Source organism: Poecilia reticulata, chromosome 12 (assembly GCF_904066995.2).
Source record: "Poecilia reticulata chromosome 12, P_reticulata-male-v2, whole genome shotgun sequence".
Taxonomy (NCBI): domain Eukaryota; kingdom Metazoa; phylum Chordata; class Actinopteri; order Cyprinodontiformes; family Poeciliidae; genus Poecilia; species Poecilia reticulata.
The window spans coordinates 3,331,512-3,352,446 of record NC_088841.1 but is presented as its reverse complement, the minus strand read 5'-3'; the positions used below and the strand labels follow the sequence as shown (position 1 = coordinate 3,352,446).

The window sequence follows — 20,935 nt, the reverse complement described above, 5'->3', positions numbered from 1 at the left end:
CCCAAAGTGAACATTTGTTTGTGACCTTTACACTCAGCTGAGTTTTTCTGTGCTAGAACAGCAAATGAACTCTAAGAGGGAGTTAAACCCTCCTTGTTTTCAGGAAGAAACCATGGAACACCATCTGTGATGCTCTTATTGCGATTACTGCTATCTGGATGAATTCTCTCTCTCTTTCTGCCTCTCCTGAACCATCCCTTCTTATCCCTCTGCAGCACTGACGGCCCCTTCCTAAATGAGCCAGTCTCCTGGCAACCAGGCACCAATCAACACGCAAGATCTCTCTCTGTAGTAACCACAGTGTGGGGCGTGACCAATCCCACACACAGCCAGGTAACACATGACTCACTACCCGGGGACATTGTTCTCCTCTTGTGTTCACTAATACACGCTTTATTTAGTGCGTTTTCTAGTTAATATTTAAACTTAAAGTGACCAGTATGTCTCAGGACAGTACTTAAGGAATTTGTGTGGAGAATTCTTTGCTAATTTGATTCTTTGTTAAACAGATCTTTTTTGTCTACCTGCTTTGGTTTCAAACATTTCAGTGACACATTTCTAGTGGGTTTCTAAGCTGGAAGTATACAGGTCAATAAATGTCCAGCATACTGGACAGATTTATTTGACATTTATGAAGTGTGATAACCTTGAGTAAATATAGCACAATATTTACACAAATACTTAAAATAATCTACGTGTTACTTTAAATTTAAAACAACTTTCTAACATAGGAAAGGTGTCGCTACTTTAGCTTTCACACCTCAAATGTCCACGCTTTTCATGACTGGAAATATCTGGATTGCAAAAAAACATGGAGAGTCAAGATGTGGAAACTAAACTATTACTCTCGTTAAAGGGTCAGTATTATGTAGAAATCAACTTTTTTTTTAGCTTTACATCATGCAATAACGTTATTCCCTCATCAAATCCATACCTGGAATGTTACTTAGATTCTTTAATGCATGTTTGGGAAATCCTTTAATCTCCATGGCAACCATTCAGTTGTGCAAAACTCCTGGATGGACCTAGCACCGCCTTCGAGAACGAAGCTCCTCCTCAGAGCTGCAGTTTCCAAGCTAATGAGCTTCTGCAACTCCCCCACTCAGCTCCTTCAGACTAGCCAGCAGAAATTAGCAAACATCTGGTGGATGTGCAACTGTGCATCTGCTAAGCTACATCTCAATGAAACGCTGGTAAAAACGTTGTTAAAGGTTTAATATAGGAGCCATGTTGTGATGACTTCCTTCTTTTCTCCTGTGTAGAGGACATTAGGATTTTACATTTTAAAAGGAAGGTAAGGGTTTGAGAACTTGAAAATATAAGTTTGTAAATTCTGACATTAAAATCATACAGGAACCCTGAATTTTACTCTTTTTAATAAGTAAAGTTTTTTTTAAATAAACTTTACTTAATGTCGGGTTTACTTTAAAGGGTGAGTGTAACCTCAGGGTGGACGCTCTCTTTGTGAATGTCTTGTCAATCACTTACTTTTGAACTTTTTTACCTCTTTGAAATCCACGCCCTCAGATCTCCAGGGTCATAATGCCCTCCTCCATTTCACCTGCAGGTGTTTGGATCACCCATGGGCCCCGGCGAGAGTTCTGGTGGTCACATAATGCCAGTTGGCAGCCCAGGGATGGGCGGCAGCATGGGCTCCCAGTTCATGGGCCAGCAGTCGTACGGGGACGGCGTGTCTAAAGGCTACGGCCAGCCGGTCATGTACGGACGACCCAGCACCGCCTACAACCCGGCTTCAGCCTATGGAGGAAGGTAAGCCACTTTCTTCTGGAAAACAAGAGGCTTCACTTTGTTGACTGACTATTAAGTGTCAGAAATAGTAAATATGACAGGGGAGTCGTGGCTCTCAGCATTTTATAGGGATGTATGAAGGATGTTTGAGAACCTCGACTTCAGGCCGTTGTTTTAAGAGATTAATAAATCATCTGATGTTATCCGAAAGGGCTTATATCGGAAAATGTAATGTAACTTGATTCATTTGAAAATCATTAACAGTGTGTAAATTCTGTGCTGTTGTATTGGTAACATCCAATATAAAGTTTAATACATTTATTTGCTAGTTATTACCTTACAATAATGGGAAAACATTTTGAGTTTTCATGCCTATGTAACTTTTTATAAACCGCCTTACTAAAGCACTTAAACTCTTTTTGCCTCATTGTCACATTTTGTTCCATCACAACCAGAGTCTGTGATGTATTTGGGGAGACTTTTGTCACACATAACCATAAAGTGGGGCATTATTTAGCTTTTTATTTTACACATAAAGTTCAGGAAGGTGCAGTACTCATGAAGATATTTTTGAACAACGGATTTCTTCTTGCAACTTGACCTTTCTGCTCTATTCCTTTATTAAAGGGCTCTAAACATAAATGCATGCCACACTTTTCAGAATTTATTTTTATTTTTTTAATTAAAAATCTATATTCTTCCATTTCACAATTATGCCCTACTTTCTTTTGGTCCATTGCATAAAATTCATTCAAATATATTGCAGTTTGTGGTTGTCACATGGCAGCACTCATACAGTTTAAAACCACTTCTTGTTTCCACAGATGTATCATAAATGATCTGTTGATACGTGTTGCTGTTTTGCATGACTGAAAGCTTTAAGCTGCGTTTAACGGCATTTCTCTGAAGCTCATAAAGATATAAACTTCCATCTCTTTGATTTTTTTTTAAACCGTGTTTCGGAATAACAAGCTTCTTTTAAAACAATTTCTTATAAGATCAGCTGCTGCCTTTTGTCAACCTTTATTTTTAAACACATCTTTAATAGCAAGTTGCACTGCTTTGTTCCATCATCCCTGGAGGAGAACAACACAGAGCAGGCGTTAATATTGTCTGAAAGCTCTTTCACGGAGCTTCTAGGTGTTGTTGTCAGTTATCCTTTGATTTTTTTTTTCTTTCTTTGATCCTCTTCTACCCGACTGTCTTCTGAGTTCCAGTTTCTTCTCTCTGTGTTTTCATGACAAAATGGAGATTTTTACAGATGCAGGCAAATTTGTTGCAACCCCTCATAAAAATGAGCAAAACATCATTGAAATATATATATTTTTCTTACATTATATTAGCAAATTCTCAGACTGAATGTAGGTTTGAGGACATTTATTCTGTGGGGAAACAAATCACATGTCCAGTGTGGTTTCCCTGTGGTTTCCCAATAGTAGAGCCTTCTGGCTGAAGTGTTATACTTTGCTCTACTGTAAAATATCTTGGTGTTATCCAAAGTTGGATTATACTTAGTTTGATCTCTGACCTTTCCTCTGCGCACAGTCGCTCTACATCGTCCAAACCCAAAGTAGCTTAAATTATGCCGAAAATCTGAATCTGATTTTTTACCTTAGCATCCTGTTCAGTATATGTGTTTTTATGGACATTTTTATACGCATTTCGAAGCATCACTTTAGAAGTGGTTCATGGAAAGAGTAAAATCTGAAAGATTCTATGTGAAAAAATTGATCTCCTCCTGATTTACTAAAGCTATCTGAATAAATGCACAGCTACAACCAAGAACAACCAGTCAGAGCCAGAAAGAGGGTCTTAGCTTTGTCAATCATCCTAATTTACTCGCTGCTCAATGTGCTAATTGTGGAGAAACAGCTTAACTGCTTATCCATTGTCATTGGACAGACTCTGCTAGCTGTAGCACAGCAAAGAGAAAGTGGGTGTGAGAAGCACAAAATAGAGGGTGATTGACAGCGCTAAGACCCTTCTCCTGGGTTTGATTGGTTGTTTTAGTCAGCACCGGAAGAAAGCAGATTTTTTTTTGTTCACTATCTATCTCATACTTTGGTGTCACAGCATAGAGACAGTTTAAACAAATATGCAAAGAATTTTTTTTTTTGAAAAGTTACAAACTGCAGCGTTAAAGGTGAGTAAACTCTGCAGCTGGGCTGTTGCATCTGTTTTACTTCATCCCTCAGATTAAGTGGGCGATTTGAGCAGGTTCTTGCAGCCTGTAATGTTTTCATGCTGCATGTCATGAGCTGTTGTTCTGCTGCGGCGGGGTTCCACACCAACATATGCCAGCGTGGCCGCTGTCACCCACCGCCGTGACTCACCGCCGTGACGACACCTCACACACTCATTCACTCAGCTGACTAAGAGACCGCGGCCCACTCATCTCCGCGTCTTTCCCCTCTCACCACAGTTACTCCGGCAACGGCGGAGGCGCGGGCCTGGGCGTCCGCGCCCCCTCTGACTTCACTCAGGCTGCAGCTGCCGCCGTCGCCGCGGCTGCCGCCACAGCCACTGCCACCGCCACGGCAACGGTCGCAGCAATACAGGAGAAACAGAACCAGGAGCTGAGCTACGGTCAGGTAAACGTCTCAGAGAAAGAAAAAACACACACATGCTTCTTAGAACAAAAACTGTTTCTAAGAGCTCCGCACACACACACAAGCTGGGATGTTGGTTGTGAAAATTTCCAAACGTCTTGGTTCTGACTCTTGGTTGGAACGTTTTAGCTGCAGGGCTGGAAATCAGAAGCTGTTTTTCTGCTTCATGCTCACATCAAGTCCAGGACACATGCTTCTGATTACCAGCAGAGACGTTGCATAATTAGATACTGGCTTGCCATTCAAATTTAAACTCTATGTATGAGTCACTGTCGAAGCTGAACAGACTGAATCACCAGTGCTTTGAGCTGCAACTGCTGAAATGAAATGTAAGCAGAGTGCAGACATTTAAATGTATGTATTAGTTATTAAAAACACCCCTCAGCCCCTTCACATATGACTCGGGAAGATTCACTCCGTGGATGGTGGAATCCAAGTTCCAGCAGATTCTTTGCCAGATCTCTCCCTCTGGCTGAAAAAGCTGCTGAAAACCTCCAACATCTGGCTGAGATGCAGAAAGAACTCAATCTGTGGTTGCAAGGCAGTTCTGGTCCTGGAATTTAATGTTTGCTTTTTTTTGTGTGTCTATGTTTGCTGCTTAAGTATTTAGTTACAAATTAACTTACCCAATGAAAAGCTAGACCAATTCACAAATGTTAATATTAGTGTCTGCAATATCAAGAACTAGGACTGCTTTGGTGTCCAAATTGCGGTCCGGGGCCCATTTGCGGCCCTCTGTACTAGAGATGTGCCGATCAAGTTTTTTCCTGCCAATTCAGATTCCTATCACATAATTATTATATTTTTAATCATAAGCACTACCGGTTACATTATGTAACCTAAATTCACCAAAATTAAGATGAATTCACCTTAATTTAGACAAAAAATTTGTTTTAAATAACTTTTTCCAAGAAAAAAACAAAACAAAACAGGCATTGTGCAAATTGTACTGCTATAGGTAATACTATCTTTAACAGACTGAAAACATGAAGGCTCTGAAGAGGCTAAATAATGCAAAAAGTCAAAGTAAAACCTCTCAACATTGCCAAAAAATTCAAGTATAAAATTTAACATTCAAAGGCAAATACAGGTTCCATTACAATAAACAATCCTGAGTTACTGAATGAAAACGTCCTGATAGCATGGCGGCTAGCTGATTGCTGCTAGTTCTGATTGGCTGTTTCTGACTGAGCGGAGTAATTATGCAGAACAGGGAGGAGATCGATTATTTTTTCAGAGATTATCTGTCTCATGTTAGAACAGCGAAAGTTTTAATAAGTATGTAAAATTTATTTTTTTAAGTTAGATGCTGCAGCTTTAAACAGAGGTTCGGTGTGAGAGTCACTACCAGGTGGAGCAGAAGCGGCGCTCCGTCTTCAATATTACTACCTGTAGCACATAGCAGCGGTTCAACAGCGAGAGAAGAACCAGCGTTTTACATCGCAGCTCGAAGACTTAAATAATTTTGCGTGTTATTTGTTTAGCTTTCTGACTGTCATGCTAATCCGGGTGAGTGTTTGTAGCTGTGCGTTGCTTTACCTGCTGTCTGATCCTCCATAAGTCTTTTTTGTACTCCAGTGAGCTTCGATAGCCAAACTCCGTCAAGTATGGCATTGTTTTTATGCCATATTAGATTCGTCATGTTGATGCATTTTGACCTTCTTCACCCCCAACCCCGAGGTAATTTTCCGCCGCAACACACAAACTTCCCCATTCACTCAGTGCGTTATAGTTCCACATCGCTTAGGATTTGTTGCTGCACGTTTGCTGAGTATGAAGGAAAGAGGAGACCAGCTGCACAGACAGGCTGCGAAATAAAAAGCAGGTGATCGGTTTGTGTGATCGGCAGCCAGAGACCGTGATCGGCGATCACCGATCATACACTTTTTCACGGAAATCGGCCGATTATGATCGGTGGCCGATCGATCGGCACACCTCTACTCTGAACCATTTTGGGCGATCCTTGATCACAATTCAAGAATAACCTAAATTTGACCTTTTCACTTATGCCACATTGTTCAAAAAAGATACAAGTAAAATCTTAAAATGGACAATGTAAGATGCAACAGATAGGTCTGTCACAATCAACAATAGATAAATTAATTAATGATGACTTATTGTTTTTCTATTTTGTCTTTTCTCTTTCTCTTTCTACCAAAAACTGGATGACAAAAGTCTTCAGTCTGGGCTTTGCTCTCATCTAGTCTCTGTAATTGAACAACAATTCTGTTTACAGAGACTTCAGAATTCACTTACTTGTTGTTTCTGTTTTTTTGTTTATTTATTTTGGCTATTTGAAATGCCTTCTAGTTTCAGTGTCAAAGGCTCATAGAATGTAAAGTTTATTACATTACTTGAAAATGGTTTGAAAACAACAATTTTAACTTCTGGGACAAATTATTGTCCAGCAAAATTCATTATTGTGACTGGACTACCAACATGAAGTATTTATCCAGGTTTTTGTTTTCGGTTTAATATTATTTATTCGTAGAGGGGACCAAAAACATCCCTTGGCTTTTACTAAAATGCAGACTTGCCATGCCCATTTCATAATCTTAGCAAAATTGGGTCACATCCTGTTCTTGTTGCTGAACAGACGAAAAATAAATCTAGAAAATCAAAAAAATGTATGATACGTTTTTCTTTTAATATAGCAAACCTGCAAGACCCGTTTTTTGGTTTAAACTCTACAATAATTCATGCATTCCTCATCTACTGAAATCCGATTTCTTTGCTTACTTCGTAAAAATATTGTGAGTTGAGTTTATTGTTTATTTAGCAGGTGAAAATAAATAATAAAAAAAATCAGTTTTTTGCAATTATAAAAAAAAGAAAAATATTTTAAAAAATTGTGACCTCTGGAGTGGTTTCAAGTTGATGATTAAAGCTTACAGAGAATGACCCAACATCGAGTATTTCAGAAAATCTGAATATTTTGATATTCAGATTTTGGGTGTGACACCAAGTAGCTGGTTGATGTCACACCCCAACCAGCTAGTTAACTCAAAAGGCTAACTAGGGTGGTTCACAGCGGTAAGACCCTCCCCCTGGCTCTGATTGGTTGTTTCTGACCAAGTGGAGTATTTTTGCAGATGGCAGTAGGATGACAGGGAGAAGGCAGAGGAGCTTGTTTTCTTCCACAGATGATCTGTCTTATACTATCAGGACATAGTAACAGTTTAAATAAATATATAAAATGTTTTTATGAAAGTTACACACTGCAGCTTTAAGTGTAAATTGACTCACATGCAGAAGTAAAGATAAATTACCAACTTATGCTTAGCTGTCTCAGGCAACTTTAAGTTACTGAGTAGGAAAGTTATTCAGTTTACTAAAGTCATTTTTCAGAACTTATGTAGGTTTTAAATGTAAGTTCTAGTGATCATAAACTTAGCTGAACTCTGCAGAAACCTTGGTTTTTCTGAATTTGCTGAAGTTTTTTTTTCACAGAAATGTATTTTTATTGGCTCTTGATTTGTTTTCCAGATCATATCTTGCCTTAACATCATCTCCTAGCAACGAGACAGCCCATGATTGCAGATGTCCCGATAACTAACTTCTTGTTGGTGGAAGTTATCAAAACATTTTCTTGACCTCCTTGTAACTTGGCGTCATTAGTTTATCAGTAACTTTCCTTCCCTGTGCTCTACAAGCCAACCAGGCTGCGGAAAAGAACCAGCAGGCTTTGTTTTTACGCCTCCTGTTTTATTTCCCTCTTCCCCCGGTCAGATGGGTGGAGCATCCCCTTACAGCAACCAGTTCCTGTCTCATTCTGGGCCCCGCGGGCCCCCGGGGATGAACCACGGCGGGATGGTCCCCTTGAGGCCTGGACTGCCACCTTCCACAGGTGGGTTGTATCCCTCTCACCCTGCGCAGGCCCAGAGGATGCCCCAGCACCCTGGCTTCTCGGGCGGACAGCAGGGCCTCAAGCGACCTTTCCATTCAGAGGTCAGTGGAGGTTTTCACTTCACTTTTGAGGTTTTACTTTTTTTTTTTTTTTTCAATCATTACTGACATTTAGGACTCCGACTGCGGCCGAACCTGTGCGGTTCTTTAACTGTAGTCTGTTTTCCCAGGGGTTTCCGGGGCAACAGTACAGCTCCGGAGGGATCTCTGGGTATTCCAACCAGCCTCTGCAGTACCCCAGTGGTCCGCAGCAGAGATGTGCACCGTCACCCTCTTACCCGTCCAGTCGCATGCCTCACATGGGGCCGTACACATCTGGAACTCACAACCCATCACAGTTCCCTCCCGGTGCCAGCCAGCCCAATCCTCCACAGTTTTATAAGGTGATCAGATTCACTGTGGTTGACTATTACAGAATTTTGTTTAAAGCTGAATTAATTTGAAAACTTGTGAATTCAGATCTCCTGCCTTTGATATTTCAAATTATATTATGTTCAAAATTTAACCTGAATAAATGTTTGAGAATCGTTGAGGAATCCTGTGTGGATTTCTTCTTAGCATTGATGCTGAATTTCTTTGTCTCAAGATAAGTGAGGAATTATCTGAACATTATGTTTCTTGTCTGTGGCTTCCAGTCAGAGCCTTTCAATGGCCAGGGCAGTCTACCATCTGGAGCAGCAGGGGCCTACAACGCCTTTACACAGGCTGCAGTCAACGGGGTAAGTCCTTTAAGACTCCTTCAACATGTTCAGTTATTTCCTTTTGTTAGACTCTAACCTAAATACATCTACAAGCGGAGCCAAGCATGGAAAACTTTCAATGTGAAAAAAAAAATTGAAGTTCTAACTTTGTTTTTATCTCTGTTTCTCAGCCAGGTCGAGGTGCAGTGATACCCGGGTACCCCAGCTCACCAATGGGAGGGAACCCCACCCCACCGATGACCCCAGGGAGCTCCATACCCCCTTACCTCTCCCCAGGCCAGGACACCAAGCCACCCTACCTTCCGCTGGACTCTAAAGCCAACATCAGCACCCAGCAGCCCTCCACAGGTCGGTCAGAGTTACATGTTGCCACACTCTCTTTCAGCTTAGAATTAGAACAATACAACCTCAGATGATCAAGAACCCATGAGATATTAAAGACGTAGCATGTAACTTTTATAAAAATATATTTTTTACATATTTGTTAAATCTGTGAGACAGATTTAACATTAAAAAAAATTAATGGAGGAGAAACACTCAACAACGCAGGAAACTGTTTATCCACCATCATCTATGGCCATGCTAACTAGCCTCAGCATTCATGGCAGGCTCTGCTATACGGGAAGAGCTGTTGTGTAGCAGAGAGCAAGGGGCAGGGTGTGAGTAGCTTGTATATGAACTTGATTGACAGCTCTAAGACCCTCCTCCTGGCTCTTATTGGTTGTGTCTGACAAGGAGTGGTGTATTTCTACAGATGGCAGTGGGGCCAAATGGAGAAGGCAGATGATTACTTTCCAGATTACTTGTCTCATATTCTCCTGTCAGGACATAGTGACAATTTTAACAAATATGTAAACAAATATATAAAAAGCATATATATGGTCCCTAGAGGACTATATAGAGCCAAAATGTTGTGAAAGGATTTTGTTGAAGCACCATTAGCTGCCGTGACTCCTGGTGGTCATATTCTGCGTGACATCATCAGTGTGTTCACAGTGTTCCCTAAATTCATTAAGATTTGCTGACATGCAACACTTTTTCAAGATTTAGATCAGAGTGCCAAGATCCAACTTCAGCAAAACAGTAGGAAACAGAGATGTTATCACATTCGGCTCTAGAATACATAAAGAGCTCATGGTTGACTCAATGACTGCAGGGTCCAAGTCTGATGTTTGGCCGTAATGCTCCAAGATACATTTGATTTCTTTTTAATCAGATTTTTCTCCAGCATATCGTGGCTTATGGCCAAACATCACATTTAACCTTTCTGTTCAAATATCAACTTTGCAAACCTAAGCCAGCCAATGTTCTCCTTCCCTTCGTAGCCTTCTCAGCTAGAAGGCTCCCAAGACTGCTTTCTTTCTCCCACATTGCTTTCTTGTTTGATTTGCATCATTGCAATCTTTAGTCTGTAACACCAACAGAGCCCGTGCAATCTAAGGTCCAATGGATGTCAGTATTTTCTCCAAGTAGAGCACCGTTTCATCTTTGGGGTGAACTTAATGTGACATCCACTGCTGGGAACTGTCCGAAATGTTTTCCACTTTAGGAATAACCTCGTGAAACAGAATGACAGACTTTAAATTGTTGGGAAGCTGCTTTTAACCTTCCCCAGATTGATGGGCAACAACAGTTACTTCCTCTTTGTCACTGCCTTGATACACACTTGAATTCCTAGTATGAAACCACTTTCATGGAAGTGCTCCTACAGTTGAATCAGAGTAATTTTTTTCTTTTTGAGATGTTAGAATTATCAAAAATTATTTCTATTTGCTAAATGCCATAATAATGAGAGAACATGCCAGAGATTGATTTAGTGATGTCTTCAAAATCAATTACTAAAATAATTATTGTCTCTTTAAGGTGATGAGGGGTCGGATTTAACTTCAGGCAGAGTCTTTTTATCCACTGTATGTAAACTTCTGGGTTTAACTGTATTTGCTGCTGATCACTAAGGCAGCATTCACACTGCAGCTCGAAGTGGCCCAATTCAGATTTTTTTGTCAAATGGGATTTTTTTTTTTTTTTGCTGCAGCCATTCACACTTCCAAATAAATGCCACCTGAATGTGTTCTGCAGTGTGAATGGGTAAATGACCTGAAAGTGTCCCGCATGTGCAGTAGCGTAACGTCAGTATTCTCAGTGTTTGCTTCAGTGTTGTAAACATGGATGCTAATGGTGGAGCACAGCTTACACATTTGAAGTTGTTGTCTGACCAGAGCAGCATATTAATAACTTAATCCTCATTACAGTCCATCATGGTTGTCGTTTTCTTCCCGCTTGCGTGTATCAGGTCGCTGAATAGTGACATCTGTCGAGTACGAGTGACGTTCAGGTTGGATGAATGTGACCTGGACGTTAGGTCGCATTTGATTCGGATACGTATTGGATACCCAAGTGGCCTGGGTCGCATTCGAAAAGAATCTGACCTGTGTTGTTCAGACTGTCATGAAAAGATCAGATACCGGTCGCATTACGTCAAAAAAATCTGAATTGGGTCACTTCAGGCTGCAGTGAGAACACAGCCTTTGTTGATTAGTTTTATTGGTTGCATCTGTTTGCAGTGTATTGATATAGAATTTGAGCTTTTGTTACTGATTCCAGCACTAAGATATGTTTCCCTTTGAAGGTAACCCTAGCGACGACCTGCGTCTGACCTTCCCGGTCCGAGACGGCGTGGTGTTGGAGCCGTTCCGATTGGAGCACAACCTGGCTGTCAGCAACCATGCGTTCCAGCTCCGAGACTCGGTCTACAAAACACTGGTGATGAGGTGAGAAGATTTAAATAAAATAGTTCATATGTGATCTCCATCGAGGAAAAAAAGAAAAACAGAGACTTGAGTCTGGTTCTCTTGATCAAAGAAATGATTGAAGGCTTTCGACACTGTGACTTTGCTGCTCTAGTGTGACATCTGGTGGTTGTTTCAGGTCATGTACAAGGGATGTTGGCGCGTCTACATCACTATTCAAATACCATGTTTTTGTTATGCAAAAAAAGAAACTTTTATAAAAGTAATTTCAGAACTTTTTCCAAGTATATTGTGACTATTATTATGAAGAACTGAACTAAAAAAACAAATCAGTCTGTTGGAAGAAAAAAGGTAAAAACTAAAAAGCTGCAATAACTTTATTGCATACATGATGACGTACTTAAGCTAAAACTGAAACCACTTTTGATTTGGTTTACAGCATTCTGGCTTCTTGAATTTACACTTATCATGAAGTATCGTGAATTTGATTAAATACACAGAAAGTTAAGCTGTTTATCTAACACAGCAAACGGACCCAGATGCTTAGGAAACCCCACCATGGGTCTGTTTGACCGCTGTGTTGCGTCTCCCCCTACAGACCAGATCTGGAGCTGCAGTTCAAATGTTACCACCATGAAGACAGGCAGATGAACACTAACTGGCCTGCCTCTGTGCAGGTAAGCAGCACCCTCAACCTTTTTCACTGGATCCAGCTCTCAGGTGGATTAATCTCATGTTCAAGGAATCCAAACTGTGATGTAGACATTTTGCATTGATCTCATATATTTGAAATTAGCTATTTGTCTATTTACTCTAACAATAAAGTATCTTTTATGTGACTCAAAGAAGTCTTTAAAGTGGACTGTTCTTATTCATCTACTCAGCTGATTGAGGCCAAGTTATCTCAGTGAAGTTGTGTTTGACCTTTAATTGTCTGATTAAATTAGTAGTGCTGATCTTGACTCAGTGGAAATGTTGGGACAGCAGTGCTGCAGCTCTTTATGGCCGCCATGTTGCAGTGCAGCTGACTTACAGGAAGAACATCATTGAGGCCGACATGTCTAATAACAGCTTTTGGTTCTGAAACTGTAAGAACACAGAAACCATTTGATAAAGAGCTCATTTAGTTCTTTTTGAACATTTTGTCTTCTTACAACCTATAAGCCTTTGGCAATAAGCAATAAATCAATTAATCACATCATAAATGAAAATGAGCTCCATTATGAAAAATGTCTGAACCTAATGATTATTATTTTTTTGACGGCAGTGTTGTTTACGGAGACATCATAATCCATTTTGTTTATGGTTTCGGTTATGTTTAGATTTTATTTCCATCTTTTAATTGTTTTTTTTTGTTATTATTATTTTGAATAGTCAAAATGTTTTCCAGTACCGGTGTTAATTAAAGTTTATTGATCTTTGAGATGATGTACTTCCATTTTTATTTCACTATCTTGATATAACTTGAAAATGATCTCAAAGCCACAATATTATGGTTGATGGCTGTAATTCCTGGGACAATTTAAAAGTGCTTCCTAAGAATGGTTCATTTGCTAGCAGCGTACTCAACCCATTAATCTAATTTAAACTGCTAACATCAGAAAAATACAGTTTTAATCTCTTATTATACCCATTTCAAATCTGCAACAATCAATATTTGTACATGGATAATTAAAAGGATAGCAGCGATTTGCTCACTACCGTAAATCTAGATAATTATTAACAGCTCTTTGCCTATCTTATGCATATTTTCTTCATTTGACATCAGCGCTAACGGCAGCAGTCAGCAACTGGCAGGGACAGCTGCCGTTATCACTAACTGTACCTAAATGCAGGTCATCCAACATCAGTACAGCAACTTTATTGTAAGTTTTTTAAATTTTTTTAATTTTGTTGTCACCTTCAAAATTGAACAAATACTTATTTTGTTAATGACTGTCTCAGAGGAAACTGTTGCAACAGCTGCATGAAAAGAAAATGTCTAGACCCATTTTTGCATAAAAGTGCATATTATTGCATCTAATGCCATAGTGGCAAATAAATTTCAGAATTCCTATAAGCATGTAGAGATGAGTTTTATGGCTCATTTTCTATCAGTATCGATGGTTGGATAATATAAAATCATGTGATGGTGATATAATTAATAAACATGGCCATTGGAATATCATCTTATACAAAGTCACTTCATTTGTTTTAATCTCTTTCAGCACCTTTTCTGATTTTTAGTACATGAGCCGTATAGTAAACAGTGTTCAGGTTTTTGTAGCCATGCTGGTGCTTTATATTATAAGCTTAGATTATGTCACTTGTTAGCGAGTAGTTATAGTTATTTTTTAGCATAAAGACCTGGGATTTATGGTGTTTTTATGGTCTCAATATGTACCTTTGTGAATATATATTGAAGATGTCTAATAAATTTATTCAACTTTTTATATTTTGGCCATCAGTTTCAGTTCCAACCTGCCAGATTTTCTTTCTTATTTCTACATGAGCTGAACATTTTAGCAGGTCAAACTGCATAAAGCTCAGTTTGTGGCAAAAAAAAAGTTATTGATGTATTTTTAAGTTTGAATCGAAGGAGTGAATTTGTGGAAGAGAGATGACGTTGGAGAAAAAGAAACGTGCAATCAGAGATTGTGACACTTTGAGCATTTAGCGCTTTGGGTATGTAAGCATGGACACAGAGCCGATTAAATTACAGGATTCAGCAGTTTTGAGAATATAAAAGCACAAGTGGTATCGGAGAGTGGTCCGATATCAGCCAGAAACGAGTATCGGATCACCTCAGTCTGCATTTGTACCCCACTGACAGTCCCATTGGTTAATAATAAATGAGTTTGTTCTCATACCTGTTGTTGTTGACTATTGTTCTTTGTTTTAGTAATATCAATTTATCAAGCCTGCTCTAACATTCCACACGACAAATGTATGATTCCTGCTGATATCTTATCAATGTCGGTATCTGTCAATACTCAACGCTGAGTTATCAGTATCGTATCGTAAGTGTAAAAGTTACATCAGGGCACGCTTAAAAGGCACCAGATTGGTATTCTTGATTGTTTTTTTTTCTGAATTTTCTGTCTCAGGTCAGCGTTAACGCAACTCCTCTGTCCATTGAGAGAGGGGACAACAAGACCTCCCACAAGCCCCTGTACCTAAAGCAAGTGTGTCAACCGGGACGCAACACCGTACAGATCACCGTGACGGCATGCTGCTGCGTAAGTCCAGATGCCTCAACCGTCCGGTCGCCGCGGCAACGTTCCACTAGATACATCACGGATCACAGGGTTGCAGAATCCCACGCTGAATTTATCCCCTCCTATCTCTTTGTCCCCTCCTGTCTCTTTGTCCCCTCCTGTCTCTTTGTCCTCACCTGTCTCTTTGTCCACAGTCTCACCTGTTTGTGCTGCAGTTGGTCCACCGGCCGTCAGTCAGGTCTGTCCTGCAGGGCCTGATGAAGAAGAGGCTACTGCCAGCTGAGCACTGCATCACCAAGAGTGAGTAAACTTACACTATGCTTGGTCTGCATCCATCCATCCATCCATCCATCCATCCATCCATCCATCCATCCATCCATCCATCCATCCATCCATCCATCCATCCATCCATCCATCCATCCATCCATCCATCCATCCATCCATCCATCCATCCATCCATCCATCCATCCATCCATCCATCCATCCATCCATCCATCCATCCATCCATCCATCCATTTTCTGCCGCTTATCCGTCTGCAACCTTTATAATCCAAACAGTCCTTAGTGCAGCTGGATAAAACATGTTTAGAGCCACAAAAGTTACATGATTTAGTGGAAAAAATACCGCTTATACATTTTGATTAATACTTCCTGCGAAAAATCTTTTCCCATTTTTCAAGAACCATCATTTTATTTCTATTTACATTTTAAGAATAAAAAGAGACTCAACATTTTTACAGTAAAGTGGATGGATTCATTTTCGTCTATGTGGTGTTGATGTTTGTGGAAAATAATAAGAAAAATTCTTTATTTCCTCTGTACAATGTGAGCTCTTAAAATTGAAGTAATTTTTTTTCCCCTACAAAGTTAAAAAAATTCACTAGTTCTTTTAGAGTCGTTGTTTGGTGGAAATTAAAATGACTCCATTAAAAAGCTAAGGAATTGTTCAAACCTGCATTTGTTATCTTTAAAACATTAGTTCAGAGGTGTCCAGGGTGTGGTCTGGGGCCATTTGTTGATTTTGTTTGGCCCCTGATCACAAGTCAATAATAGTACAAACAACCAATGACCCCCAAAATTTTGGAAATGTCTGTTTTTCTTTTAGTAAGCCCTTTTATTTATTTTTTCTATCTTCAATGATATACAAATTTCCTAAAAATTGTTTATTGTTGAGCAGATAAAACTAAAAAAGTTCGAACAGCTGCATTAGTTGGTTCTTAGTTGGTTCTTTTTATCAAAGTTCTTGCTATGGAGGAAGATCCAAAGAGCAGACCGGTCCGACTGAGTTTGAACTATTCTGAGAAGACCAGACTTGCTATTCAGCTTGACTGCAGTGAGCAGAGAAGAGGGGCGGCATGGCACAATGAGGACACCACCAGTAGAGCAGCTGTGGACTGTTTCCCAGTGGGAGTTGCAGTCGTCCCAGTGAGACGTGTCTGGTCCCTGGTGGGCTGCCACAGAATCCACCTGATGTTGTTGAGAAACTCTGTAAACGGGAACAGGCTTTTACTGCCTCTGCTCGTCTCTGACAAGCATCTGGGACCATCTGCCTTGCGTAACCATGGTGACACAATGCCACAAGAAGGAAAAGTGTTATGGAAATTCCACAAATTCTTCACATATCAAGGTTTATAAAAGCATAGTTAAAGCTAAAATAATGATTGTTTTTTTATTAATTTTTTTTGTTTTTGCAACAATGTTTTCATTTCTGCACAATATTTTCATCTGATTCCACACATCAGTGGCAGGCCTGTCAAAATTACAAATTCAATTCTTCCTGTAGAAGGTGAAACCTTTAATAAACAGTGATGGACGTTAGTGAGGGCTTTAATGACATTTTTGGGATTTGTTTTATGTATTTTATGTCTGTTTTACTATCCTTTATTTTTTGTTATTATGAAGCTTATAGTTATTTTTTTATTATTTAGAAGACCTAATCTCTAATTAAACATTTCTTTCCTGTAGTTATCTCTCAAAGCTAACTCCAGCTTGGCTTTGAAAAAACAAGTGTTTTTTCTAAAACACTGGTTTTAGAAAAAAAGTGAAACTTTTTCACCCATATAAAAGTCGCCAATTTTCTGACAGGAAAAAATCCAGTTGTTTTCTTCTATCGCTCTTCATTCAGAGGAATATTTCTAGTGTTTGTCAGGCAAAAAAAGTCAAATGAGTGTTTAGGGGCTGGGACTCCATTTTTGTTTCAACTTTAGTGCACTGATTCTAACTTGTTGGCCAATTTCTGATCTGACCTAACAAAACCGATTCGAGCAGCTTCAGATTTCTCTTTAACAATAATAAAAGAGATATGAAGGAACAAACATTCAAAAAGTACCTTTCTGAGAAGAGAAACTGACTGAAGTTATATGGAGCTCTTCTTTTACTATACGCGCCACATCTAAAACAGTTTGTACATGTGGAAGCAGTCTCTGCACAAAGAGGTTTTACTCATTTTTGAAGGCAAAGGAAAATTGTGGGGTTTATCATCTGATATTAATGATTAATCAACACTGGTTAAGGTCAGTCAAGCTATAAATCATCTGATTCTGGTCACCTGCCGGTGTCCCGGTGCATCTCTGTGTTTATCTGCTGCTGTGTTGTTGTCAGAGCGATCGCACAGCTGGACTGTTTCCTGAGCAACGGCGTAGTCAAATATCATTGCCGCTGTGCCTTTGTTGCAGTAAAGCGAAACTTCAGTAGCGGCACCATTCCCGGGACGCCCGGTCTAAACGGAGAGGACGGAGTGGAGCAGACGGCAATCAAAGTCTCCCTCAAGTGTCCGATCACATTCAGACGAATCCAGCTGCCGGCCAGAGGCCACGACTGCAGGCACATACAGGTGAGGTCACACATCGCCCCACATCACACACCTCCACTGCTCCAAATCACAACTTAACACGCAGCGGCCATGTTTTGTTTTTTTCTTCAAGTGTTTTGACCTGGAGTCTTATTTACAACTGAACTGTGAAAGAGGGACGTGGCGGTGTCCTGTGTGCAAGTACGTACAGAGGCAACTTTTCTGTCAAATCCACTTTTACTGACATCAGGGTTTCCCCCAGAAAACTTACTAAGCCCGGTGGTCGGGGCGTCGAGGCCCTCCACCGGCGGTCCACTGTGTTTTTGTATTAAAAGATGTTAAGGTGACAGAAAATGTAAAAGTATTTATAATTATAATTATATGTTACGGGAAAAGATCTCCAGTGAAATGCCATTTAAACCTACAACTAGTCTAAAAACAACAAATTTGCACTTTTCTTTAATCCAAATTAAGTCAGCGGCTCCATCAGGCCCCCAGGGCTTCAGGGGCCCCATAAACACTAATATTTTAAAACTGACCACATATACATACATGTAACACTTGTTTATTGAGTTTATCAATGCTGTTAAATTTTATTCAATTCTTACATAAATACATACATAAATTAAAAGATTTTAAATTGTTTAACATTTAGATACAAGATTTTAAGGAGCTGGCAAGTTTACTTTGTAAAACTTCAAATAACAATATTCATAGTTAGATTGTTTTGTTACCATAGCAGCAATCTGATGCTGTGAGTTTAATCTTTGAATTTACAAATACAAATTAGTAAACTGCAATGATTATAACTTATTGCTTTTTAGGCTGGCCAATTAAACTACTCCCTTCTCCCATATTTTACTAAATCTAACACAGAAGCTGTTAGAGGTGCTGATATTTTTAGCAACAAGAGGGGCCCCTAAATCAAATTCTGCTCAAGGCCTCATACAGCCTTGGACAGGCTCTGTAATCTGCTGCACTACGCAGAGATGCGCAACAAACGGGAGATTTAATTCAATGCTGCTAATGTGGCTTTAGTAGCTGTTCTGTTTCATGTCTGTTGAGTTTTTATTGTCACAGAAACTATTCTGGTTGGTCGAGTTTATTGGACTAGTTTCTCAGATCTCTGTATGGCCGCGCGCATTAACTCTAAGTAGGCAACGCATTTGATATGGTTTGATGCATCGTGAAACCGGAAAAATAATACTAAAAATAATAATAAAATAACATAAAATCAGCGTAATGCGTGACTCCAAGGAGAGCGCGAAAGCTCCTCACCAGGCTGAACCTGCATGATGAGGTTAGCACTGCTCGTTATCCACAAACGCTCCGGCCAACCGGGACCACAGACATAAACTTTACAGCAAAGACAGACACAGAGCCACACGCTGGTGTTGAGATGTAAACGCTGCATATAATTGTTTGTTCACAAAGATAAATCATTCTCACCGCTCCACAATGCGACCTCTGAATTCGCTACAAGTTATTCCTGCAGTTCACATTGAGCTGCGCAACCAGAGCTAACGCGGCAGGTTTTAAACTCTTACCTAGAGTTCTCCAAAGGATCATAATTCCTCACAGTAAGTTGATGTAAATATCCATACAGGTCAGCCTGTGTCCAGTTTGAGTGAAAGGAGGTGCGCGCGACCCCACTGAGGTAAAGCAGCGGCAGCGCGTGATTCGAAGCTCAGAGGCGCCAACTGTGTGATTGGTCCGCGCTGTCAGGTTTAAATCCAAAAACTATAAACCTATCCTTTAGGAATAAATCTGTTCTGCTAGTGAAATGCTAAGAGCAAAAGAAACGCTTGCAGCCCGGCTTTAAAAAAAAACAAAAAAAACCCCGATTTATTAAATTTTTTTTTATTTTCCTACAAACGTAAACAAGCAACGCTTAGCCTGGCGGCGGGGCTAGTAAAGCATGGCGGGCCGCCAGGTGTATAATACACTGGGGGAAACCCTGGACATGAAACTTAACCAACTCTCTGCTCCTCTCGATTGCAGTAAAACGGCTTTGCTAGAAGGCCTGGAGGTCGACCAGTACATGCTGGGGATTCTGGTCTACATACAGAAGTAAGTAACAAAAATAAAAAAAATAGCACATAATTGTCAAACACTTGTTTTAGAAAAAAGTGACTTTTCAATCCATATAAAAATTATGTTGAGTGAAAAACACAGACTGCTGAAATGGGGGATAGATGGAGCTGCAATTTAGAGGCTTTTCAAATTAAAAGTCTTTAGATTAACAAAATACTGAAACCTGAATCAGTGAACATGTGTCTCATGATTCTGTAAATAAATCAATGTCAGATTGTTAAACTGATCTCAAACACAGCGAGTCAACAAGGTCCTGAGGGTTTTGAGTGCTGAGCAGGGGCTTTCAAAGTGCAGCCCTGGGGGCCATTTTGGCCTTCTGAAACTTTTTGTAATTTTTTAGGATGATATTTTCCGTGACATGTTTATATCTTGTTAAACGGAAAATGTTAAGTGCAGTACAAAGAATTTCCCAATGTTCTGTGCCACAAACATCCAGTGATTAATGTTTACCTGCTGTAAACATTAAGATGCAAAATATTACAAAATATTACATGTTTAATTTATTGTGGTGTAAGTAAATATAATGTCATTAGGGCCATGGTAGATAGAAAAAAAAATTTAAAACTGAAATTTTTAGATTAATCTCAGAAATTTACTAGAAACAATCTTTGAACTTTCTGAGTTTCTAAGATGAAAACTTTTGAGTTTCTTTTCTAGAAAATGTACAAATTTATTTTCTCCCCATTTACAGTGACTCTAAAACACCATCATGAGTAAAAAACAAAGAATTCACAATAATCTTTTTGTGTTTTTATGATATTGATGATATTTTCCGTGGCGGCCCTCAATCCTTTTCAACTTGGTGATTTTGGTCCTCATCACAAAAAAATGTTTATACACCACTGGTTAAGAGCTTTATATCCTAACATAGCGGTTCCGTTTCCCCTCCCTCAGTTCTGATTACGAGGAGATCACCATCGACCCGGTGTGCGGCTGGAGACCCGTGCCAATCAAGCCCGACCTCCACATAAAGGAGGAGCCCGACGGTCCAGTCCTGAAGCGATGCCGCACAGTCAGTCCGAGTCACATGGTCCTGCCGAATGTGATGGAAATGATCGTGGCCCTGGGGCCCGCTTCGTCCCCATACCAGAGTCTGAGTGCAGGGGGCAGGAACACCCCCGACTACAGCCGGCCAGGT

At 39.9% G+C, this 20,935-nt stretch overlaps 1 protein-coding gene across 3 annotated transcripts in view; it reads left to right on the top strand.

Annotated features, from left to right (window-relative positions):
- zmiz2 (zinc finger, MIZ-type containing 2) overlaps nt 1-20,935 on the top strand; it is a 37,419-nt gene that overhangs the window by 13,829 nt on the left and 2,655 nt on the right. For all 3 annotated transcript variants that reach the window (XM_008423231.3, XM_008423233.3, XM_008423232.3), the window contains exons 3-17: nt 216-333; nt 1,568-1,770; nt 4,172-4,340; nt 8,088-8,306; nt 8,435-8,647; nt 8,900-8,983; nt 9,136-9,313; nt 11,595-11,736; nt 12,314-12,392; nt 14,802-14,933; nt 15,107-15,212; nt 17,588-17,745; nt 17,837-17,904; nt 19,705-19,773; nt 20,692-20,933. In XM_008423231.3, the coding sequence (XP_008421453.1) occupies nt 216-333; nt 1,568-1,770; nt 4,172-4,340; nt 8,088-8,306; nt 8,435-8,647; nt 8,900-8,983; nt 9,136-9,313; nt 11,595-11,736; nt 12,314-12,392; nt 14,802-14,933; nt 15,107-15,212; nt 17,588-17,745; nt 17,837-17,904; nt 19,705-19,773; nt 20,692-20,933 (2,180 nt within the window). The remainder of the gene's footprint in view (nt 1-215; nt 334-1,567; nt 1,771-4,171; nt 4,341-8,087; nt 8,307-8,434; nt 8,648-8,899; nt 8,984-9,135; nt 9,314-11,594; nt 11,737-12,313; nt 12,393-14,801; nt 14,934-15,106; nt 15,213-17,587; nt 17,746-17,836; nt 17,905-19,704; nt 19,774-20,691; nt 20,934-20,935) is intronic.